This window comes from Ylistrum balloti, unplaced genomic scaffold (genome assembly GCF_031769215.1).
Source record: "Ylistrum balloti isolate Yb309-2 unplaced genomic scaffold, AGI_CSIRO_Ybal_v1 Utg370008, whole genome shotgun sequence".
Taxonomy (NCBI): Eukaryota; Metazoa; Mollusca; class Bivalvia; order Pectinida; family Pectinidae; genus Ylistrum; species Ylistrum balloti.
This window is the reverse complement of record NW_026782082.1, coordinates 1,160,265-1,170,116: the sequence shown is the minus strand read 5'-3', so window position 1 is coordinate 1,170,116 and position 9,852 is coordinate 1,160,265. Positions and strand designations below refer to the sequence as shown.

At 35.0% G+C, this 9,852-nt stretch overlaps 1 protein-coding gene across 1 annotated transcript in view; it reads right to left on the bottom strand.

Annotated features, from left to right (window-relative positions):
* Positions 1-413: 413 nt before the first annotated feature.
* Positions 414-9,852, bottom strand: part of LOC132548295 (arfGAP with SH3 domain, ANK repeat and PH domain-containing protein-like) — a 46,073-nt gene continuing 36,634 nt past the window's right edge. The window contains exons 15-27 of the mRNA XM_060212150.1: positions 9,650-9,783; positions 9,381-9,469; positions 8,831-9,011; positions 7,557-7,648; positions 7,165-7,351; positions 6,442-6,510; positions 6,127-6,174; positions 5,658-5,805; positions 5,168-5,215; positions 3,155-3,475; positions 2,621-2,709; positions 1,677-1,802; positions 414-1,347 (exon numbers count right to left, since the gene is read on the bottom strand). Coding sequence (XP_060068133.1) covers positions 1,267-1,347; positions 1,677-1,802; positions 2,621-2,709; positions 3,155-3,475; positions 5,168-5,215; positions 5,658-5,805; positions 6,127-6,174; positions 6,442-6,510; positions 7,165-7,351; positions 7,557-7,648; positions 8,831-9,011; positions 9,381-9,469; positions 9,650-9,783 — 1,613 coding nt within the window. The 3' untranslated portion in view covers positions 414-1,266. The remainder of the gene's footprint in view (positions 1,348-1,676; positions 1,803-2,620; positions 2,710-3,154; positions 3,476-5,167; positions 5,216-5,657; positions 5,806-6,126; positions 6,175-6,441; positions 6,511-7,164; positions 7,352-7,556; positions 7,649-8,830; positions 9,012-9,380; positions 9,470-9,649; positions 9,784-9,852) is intronic.

Sequence of the window (9,852 nt, the reverse complement as noted above, 5' to 3'; positions counted from 1 at the left end):
TGACATTTGGCGTAATTGCAAAGTGCCAGTACACTAGGTAAATTGATGTACTGTATCTTCAAAACCATGCATTTGCATATAAAAGTATGCTGACATTTGGCGTAATTGCAAAGTGCCGGTACACTAGGTAAATTGATGTACTGTATCTTCAAAACCATAACGATCATGCAAAATATAATACTTAACGTATAAAGTTAATATTTCATGAGGAATTTTTAACGGAAGACTCTAAAGTTATTGTGTTTGACATCTGTGGGTAAAATCTCTACATATTTACTTAAACTTCTTCTGGAAACATTTTCACTAAATGTGAAACTGTACAACAGGTTGACTTTCTAAACAAGAATTAGGTCAATATTTACTGAAAACAAAGATCTATTGCATCTTAAGGCAATATCATAATGAATGTGGAGTTTTACATATTGCAAATTCATGTTGTAAGTTTGCTTGGTTAGGTTAACAAAGAAATCAACAACATTTAATAAAATCTTACAAATATTGTCACAAAAATTGTGTAAAGAATTTGGCTATATGACATTAATGTTAGGACATAAATTGCACACATATGTTTCATAAAGAGGTAAACAAAATCAGGTTTCTAAGGGACAGACTTGAAATTTTACAAAAAAATCTCAGAATAACAGAGGATTTTTTGTTGTGTAGATAAAATTCATTTAGGTCATAATAGACAACACCACTGTGACATACCCCTAGTCAAGTCAGTAACCAGTGACCAGACAATTCACCACTGTGACATACCCCTAGTGAAGTCAGTGACAAGTGACCAGACAGTTCACCACTGTGACATGTCCCTAGTCAAGTCAGTAACAAGTGACCAGACAGTTCACCAATGTGACATACTTCTAGTCTAGTCAGTAACCAGTGACTAGACAGTTCACCACTGTGACATACTTCTAGTCTAGTCAGTAACAAGTGACTAGATGGTTCACCACTGTGACATACCCCTAGTCAAGTCAGTAACCAGTGACTAGACAGTTCACAATGTGACATACCCCTAGTCAAGTCAGTAACAAGTGACCAGACAGTTCACCACTGTGACATACCCCTAGCTGAGTCATAAAGTGACTAGATGGTCGCCATTGTACATACCACAGTAAAAAGCAACTAGATGACTGTAAAGATAAATATATTATACATAAAAACTGACTGTAATTCATGTGGATATCTAAGCTGCACATGCGACAGCTTTGAATTAAGAATGACCATCCAAACAGGTATTCAGTACATCAGATTTTTCAGCTTTTGTTATCCTTGGTCTGGGAGTTGTTCTACAAACGTCTTCGGGAAGAGGCCGCGTCTGTCTGCATTACCCTCTATTTCACCTTCCTGTAAAACAAAAAGTACATCTTAACACTGAGACTCCATTAGACTAATAAACCTTACTGACATCAACTAAATTTACTTTCATGAGGAATCCAAATTCATAATTATCTCCCCTTCATTAATTATAACCCCCGGCTAACAGACATTCTACATCCAATATCTAATACTAACCCCCACCCACGCCAAGTCTTCTTCCTCTTCTCAAAATATCTCCCCTACATTTGCTTTCATCTTCACAGACACATTCTAGAGAGTATCATACTTACCCACCAGTTCTTCCCTTTCAACAGATGTTCATTCATCTATCAGACATTTTACTGTGTTATGCTTACCCACCAATCTTCCTCCTCTTCTCGTAAAACTATAATTATCTCCCCTTCAGTAAAAGTCAATTCATCTTCGTTGTCTGCCTCACAGTCAAACAGAGCTCGACATTTTAAGCCAATAGGAACTTTTTTCTGCAAAATTCAAAGACTCTGTAAAATTTATGAAAATCCTACAACAATGCTTCAAACATGTCAATTCTATTGCTCACATATTAAAACTCATAAAAAAAAAAAGTCAAAAGTTATCTCCCTTTACATGTCCAAGTTGAAATCTGTCAATAAGGGACTTAAATTTTTTTATGGCATGAAACCATTTGTAGTTTACTCTTTTAACTTAATTTTCGAGGTGTCTAATTTTCATTATCTTATTCCATTCTCATAAATAATGAAATATAAAGTACCTCAGAAATACTATATCCAGAATTCACATACTCTCAGTTATACAAAGTTCAATTATCACTACTACACTACAAAGCTAAAAGCTCTGAAGTTCTAACCTCAGCTGACTGAAAACTTATGAAGGTGTACATCACTTTGTAAAGATTGTTTTTAAACATTTAACATAAGATGCTACTGAATAAAGTTTGTGCAAAAATATTATGAATCTATTTAAAATGAATATTAGCTACCATTCTGAAAATATGAAATTTCATTTCTTTCACAATTGTTGTGAAACAAGACATGACAGCTTATATAAAACCTCTTGTTATGCAGACAGAAGTGTTTGAGAAAAGTGACCAGGGTATTGGCAGAAAACCCATGTCAGGAAAGTGAACTTTCTTTTCACATTGTCTAGGGGAATTGGTTTTCATTTGCCTTGGGGAGATGTAGTGTGTTACCACTGTAACAACAAGCCATCCTAAAAACCAGTTATGAGCTAATATGTTCTCAATCATCTGAAGTTCTTGTACTATCATAAATACATCACATGTGTATATAGATGAACATACCTTCTGGCGCGGGACTGGCACGGGTGGTACCTCCTTGTCTGGTATCGGTTGTCGGGACGGCAACACTGGAGGAGTGATAGGTCCCTTGTCTATCAATACAAAGTAAAAACATTAGTTTAAATATTCTTGATACACAGTACTAGTGTTAGTCTAACAACCACTCAATTTATCAAACACTTTCAATGATATCAAACTAATTCATATCAGTTTACAATCAATAAAAGATTACAAATTTCTATTCGTTTTTTTTTCATCTCAGAACTTTAAGAATCTTTAAGAATATTTTCAACTTTCTATTTTCAGGGATAGCATACAACCAGTAAAAACAGATACACAAAAATGTAATTGATAGAAAAAAAATTTAGTTTATTACACAACTTTTGTGACAAAAACTGCTTCCTTCTTGTTTGAAGGTTTTAGTATATCTGCTTAAATCTGAACCATCAAAAAAAAAAAAAAACATCTACATTATGTTGAGAACATCCTGAAAACTCTTCAACACAAGCTATGATAAACATCTTCAAGTTTTCTCACCTTCTTCATTTGTGGACTGCGTTCGTGGTCGATAACTTGTAGGTCTTGCTGATCCTATCCCAATAGCACGGAATTCTGGAGGGGCAGGTCTCGGAGGAGGATCAGACGGAGTCCTCTTATGTGTTGGTCTAGGAGGGAATGGCTCAGAGGCATTTCTATTATGGCCTTGTCCTATACCTACGAGGGGAGTCTGTTGTTTCTTGTTCCTTGGGGGTAGGGGAGGGACATATGGAGGAGCATCATGTGTCTCGCTCACAGGAGGTGCGGTCTGGACTCCCCCTCCATTTGTAGTTCCAGTATTGTTGTGAAAACTATGCGAGTCTAAAAGCCAAAGAAAAAAACATGTCATGGCATGGAAATAAAGGCTAAATAAAAACATTTCTTAGACACTAACTAAATTGACTAAAAAGCTTGAAAACAGCTTTGATAATTCTCAATTTTGCAATATGAAGAAACCCAAAGACTGACTCTTAAGAAACCTACATTTGAGAATAGAATGTTTAGTTCTGCATTAGTAATTGTAAGAATAACAGATTTCAGAACAATCAATGGAACAGTAGATCATTATCTATTGATGGTGGCGTTGTTTTATCCAAGATATAAACACTGTTCCAGCTGGATATAATCAGTTCAATGATCTGCAACTTTTTGTAAAAAATACCTGTAGCAACAAAATGAAGCAACAGTACCCAGGTATACATATATAACATTTGAACGCATTATTTCTATCTCACAGAACCTATGGACCATGATTCAGCGAAACATTTGTGCAAACTTGTAAAAGCTAATCAGAAAGCAACATAAGATCAGAAGGTTCATCCTTATGTCATAAATGAACAATCCTTATCCACGAGTGATCCATACCACTAAGGGAGATAACTCAACAAGATATATGAGGAAGGTTTTAAGGGAGGCGACTACAATATTATTCCATCAAGAGGAGGTAACTCTATCAGACCTTTTTTTAAACAAAAGCTATCAGTACTGTGAAGGGTGATTACTCTGTTTGGACATGCTAGTAATAACAAGGGAAGAACAATCACATTCAGATATATATAACAAACACATATCTATATGATGAGCATCAATAAATAACACAAATTTCAGTCTTTTCATAAATCCATACATTTACTTTCTGTTTTCATGCAATAAACATTAATGGCATCAGATACACTGAAGACTGAGGATTTCAAGATGCTGTATAAAATGACAGATCATAATGGAAGATTTTCTTATTGATATTTTACCTAGCCTGAAGCAAGTACAGAACAGTCATGCAAAATCTCTCTGGTTTATAATAGGTTTATTTCACTGAAGTTGTTTGAGTCACATTGACACTATTATTTCTCACAAAACACATTGTAAAACATTCCCAAAGCATCTCCATAAGTCTGGCTACTCTGTTTTTCAATACATAACATGAAGCTTTCTTTTCTTTTAAATGGAATTTTTTCGATGTACAATAATACTTTGGAACATTCAAACCAATAAATGAATCACATAACAGCAAACAGCAAGTTATGACCGTCTTCCAAAGTTTACATCCACACGTCATGCTTAATATCAAAATCTCCAAATTCTTCTCTCCAACTATGGCCTTCCATTCTTGATCATAAAGTTAATTTGCATGAAGGTATCATAGTTTATGAGAAATTATACATCACCATTTTTCCAAAGAGCAGTGGTGTAATTATCAAATTAAGCATAAGATGACAAAAAAATATAATGAAAACTACGTTCTATCAATTAAAAGGAATAATTTAAAATTTCTAACACACAAATAAGGATTGGGGTGCTAAACTGCAAAGGAATAATTCAAAATTTCTATCACACAAATGAGGATTGGGGTGCTAAACTGAAAAGTTAATGGGTAAAAATCATGTTAAAAATAAGTAGGGCAAATGTACATATCTAATACAACACAATGCTCATAATACTGAAGGGCTCTATAAAACATTCAGGGGAGATAATTATGTTTACATGACAATCATGCTCATAGAATTGGTTACTTACAACCACGCACACTGTTACGGAGTTTACCGCCTGGTTGATTTACAAACTCTAGAAGTAGGAAAATGATGCTTGAAAGAGTGATGAAACCCAGATTTTTTTTTTTTTTTTTTTACATAAAACCATTTCAAGTTTTTATATCTATCTCAGTAGAATTATCTCATTTTTCTGAATACCATGTAATACATTCAAAACCATTTGACAGTGCAAACATGAAAGTATGAAAGTAAAAATCATTCTAGAAAGAGACTGTTCTATAAATTTTTGTCTTGTTACAATAAGAAATTCCCTAGACTTTGTCCTGTGGACATATCATTGTATCTATTAAATTTGAAGGAAAAAAACCCTGAAGATTGTAATGACATTGTTTCTCAGAAAAAATAAATTTTCTCCACTATAACCACTCAATGCAGTAGCGAGGCCTAGGTGTTTGTGGTTTATTTGAATTGGGTAACAATGGAAAGTCAGCGTTACAAGTGACTACAGTACTTACTCTTTGGTTTACTGTAAGTGTACGGAAGAGACCCAGGACCTCCACCTGGACCTCTGTTGCCTGCAAGGTCATTCTGACTACCCTGGGGATCAGCCATCCCCGTTATTATACTTGGTGGCCTTGACCTCTGTTTTCTCTCTGGAGTATTCTATATTGAAAAGATTATGATCAAATTATAAAATAATTGTATTAAATATCTGTATTTAACAAATATATTTTTCCTTACAACTGAATTTTAATGATAGAAAATACTTAAATAATTCTTAGAACTGGTTTGTTTCATTCCAGTCAATTTACAGACTTGACTAAAAATGGCAGAATCATAAGCACTACAAACATGTTTTTTCATCAAAATGTGCCTCTCATGAAAATAACAATGCACTTAAATTTTTACTACCACATCCCTTCATCACCTTAAAATGGTTAAGTATCCTGATCTGTAATCGTGACCTCTGACCCCTATACTGACCTCTAATTCATCATCGCTGTCGAAGTGCTCTGGGTAATACGGTTCCTCCTATAAAATCAATCATTAATTTATGATTAATAATTTCAACAAGAATTCTTTTCAGTTACATTTTTTTTTCTAATAATAAATTATCAAAGAAAGATAACACAATTGAGTTCATTGTAAAAATACCTTACAACTGTCAAAACTTTCATAACCATAACCCTCGTCGATCAATAAAAGAGATGTCATTTATCTGTTTTCCATATTTTAATTGAATGAACCATCTTTGGTTTCTGTTATTCCCGTCTCTAACTGGTCCCTATATGTACTTACCGACATCAGGTCCCAGTCTATATTGACATGTTCAAAAACATCCTTTCTTCCTTGTATTGCAGCTTTCAACTGTAAACAAATGTAACATTTTCATCTTTTTTTTTTGTGATATTTTAGCGCTATTGTCAGAGTAGTTGTTAGATTTCAAAAACCTAAAACTTAAAATATTGCACAAATTTTTCACAAGTATCTAATTTTCACAATTTTCATCACAGGATTTCAAGGCAGAAACTGAACGGCAAATTTTCAATGACAAAGAGTTACATCATTTATTTGTGTTTCCTGCTCTTCAATCATGACAGAAAGACAATAAAATTGAATGATATATCAATAATAGAATTAATATGTACAGGAAAAACAAAAACTGAAATCTGCGTTCCTTAATTCATAAACATGGAAAACGGCAACCTACTATCAGACTTAATTTAGGTAACATGATTGTATTTGTCAAGCAGTAAGCTCATGCCTGATGACTCATATCTATTTGTGTTGAAATACCAACAAATACAAATACCAGTAAAAATCCCACATTGACCTATCAAGAACCAGTATATATATGTGTAAGCCACCTGGGCTTATCACAGGATACACATGATAGATAGATTACAATCTTCTGACGAGTAAAAATCAGGAAAGCACTACACAACCAAAGCAACATGTTACACAAGAGTGAATATATTGCTTGTGTAATTGTAATATGAGAGAAATGTTTTAGGGATATACCAGATCAGCACAAAGTTGAAAGTCATTCTCCCGGGCAATGTCTAAAGCAGTCTTTCCATCAGAATTTTCGACATTAGCAAGTTCTGGCTTTGTTCTCAGCAGTAATTTCATGCATTCTGATTTGTTGCCTAGGGCACATATGTGTAGAGCTGTGTTACCATCCAGTGTCTTCAGGGCCAGACTATCTCTGACAAACAAAAATTATATTTCAAACAATGGACATATTTTGTATGCTAGTCAGCTGGAGAGACACTACAAGAGATTGATAACTCAGTTGACAAAAGTTAACAGACACATTTTGATAAAGACAGAAGATGTGACCCTGTGTTTAATTTACACATATTTACAAAAAGTAACATTTGTGTTTGACAAATTTATGATACATGACTTACTGGGACGAGTTTTGGATGATAAAATCTACAATATGAGGCGGATATCCTTCCTCTTCTTCAATGGCCAGATGTAAAGCTGTCTCACCATTATCCTGAAATGTCATCAAGATTGTAGAGTTAACCAACCAACAAATAAAAGCCAACAGTCAGCAATAATGAGTTTGCAATACCTAAAATACTTCTAATTACGAAATATGTAATCTGGAAATACTGATTTAAAATAACAAGAGTTCAACAGATCAGCCATCAAGTCTAACCCTTTAGTGTACAACTGGAGCGGAGAGTTAATGTTGTGTGTTACTTAGAAACTTACACAGGCCAACAGATCAGCCATCAGGTCTAACCCTTTAGTGTACAACTGGAGCGGAGAGTTTATGTTGTGTGTTACTTAGAAACTTACACAGGCCAACAGATCAGTCATCAGGTCTAACCCTTTAGTGTACAACTGGAGCGGAGAGTTTATGTTGTGTGTTACTTAGAAACTTACACAGGCCAACAGATCAGTCATCAGGTCTAATTCTTTAGTGTACAACTGGAGCGGAGAGTTAATGTTGTGTGTTACTTAGAAACTTACACAGGCCAACAGATCAGCCATCAGGTCTAACCCTTTAGTGTACAACTGGAGCGGAGAGTTAATGTTGTGTGTTACTTAGAAACTTACACAGGCCAACAGATCAGTCATCAGGTCTAACCCTTTAGTGTACAACTGGAGCGGAGAGTTTATGTTGTGTCTTACTTAGAAACTTACACAGGCCAACAGATCAGTCATCAGGTCTAACCCTTTAGTGTACAACTGGAGCGGAGAGTTTATGTTGTGTGTTACTTAGAAACTTACACAGGCCAACAGATCAGTCATCAGGTCTAATTCTTTAGTGTACAACTGGAGCGGAGAGTTAATGTTGTGTGTTACTTAGAAACTTACACAGGCCAACAGATCAGCCATCAGGTCTAATTCTTTAGTGTACAACTGGAGCGGAGAGTTAATGTTGTGTGTTACTTAGAAACTTACACAGGCCAACAGATCAGCCATCAGGTCTAACCCTTTACTGTACAACTGGAGCGGAGAGTTAATGTTGTGTGTTACTTAGATACTTACACAGGCCAACAGAGATCAGCCATCAAGTCTAATTCTTTAGTGTACAACTGGAGCAGAGCGTTAATGTTGTGTGTAACTTAGATACTTACACAGGCCAACAGAGATCAGCCATCAAGTCTAATTCTTTAGTGTACAACTGGAGCAGAGCGTTAATGTTGTGTGTTACTTAGATACTTACACAGTCTGGCAGATCAGCCATCAGGTCTAACCCTTCAGCATACACCTGGAGAAGGGCATTGATGTCATGCGTCAGTATTGCCTGTTTCAGGTCCTGTTTCAGGTCATCCTTGTAGGTACATGTGATTATTGCGTATTTGTGTTCCCCGTATTTCGATTTGATGAAATTAAGTCTCTCCTCCCTGAATAAAAAATGTTCACATAGTGAAAATATTTCTTTATCAACCTATAGTGTGACTTAAGATTCTGTCATGAATGCTACATTAAATCTTAAGATACGAATCTATAAATCAATGACTGAATAGATGACAGACAGCAGCTTATGACTGACATATTATTTAAATATCTGCTCTATCCTTATCCTACCATAGCAATTAAGCCAGAGGGGGTTGCATAAGCCTTGCTTCAAAGTCAGGAGCTGGGCTTCTCAGAGACCAAAGAAAAAGCCAGTATTTGTTAGCGATTTTACTTATCAGTAATAAGTAATATAGATGGGTTGACATATTACCAGACATGGGATTATTTGTCTGATGATACAGTGTGACACTTACATTGGACTAGATACTGTTGGTTTAGTTGAAGGGTCTAACTTGGCCTCCAATATGTCGTTAAAATACCCGTTTCCAACCACTCTGGCTATCTGTAACACAAACAGAAACACTCGGTGAAATCAAACAACTAGAACTCAGAAACAATCAAATAAAACATTGAAGCTTTTTTATGTACAAGTTTATCTATTTTTCTTGAATATTTTTTAAACTTTGTCTGTATTATCAATTCAACTAGCCTTTATTTCGACATTAAGCCGTGGATGACTTACCAATAACTGTGAGGTACCAAGCTCGTCTATAACTAGACTTTGAGTCCTAGATATATGTACACCTAATTGTCTATGTATACCACAACATTCCAGACAAATCAGGACCCCAAGATTTGTTGATAACCATTCAGGTTCTACAAAACACAACAAGATTCAATATTAAATGGGAGACTTCTTCTTTGATCAATTTTCTGTGAAAAATA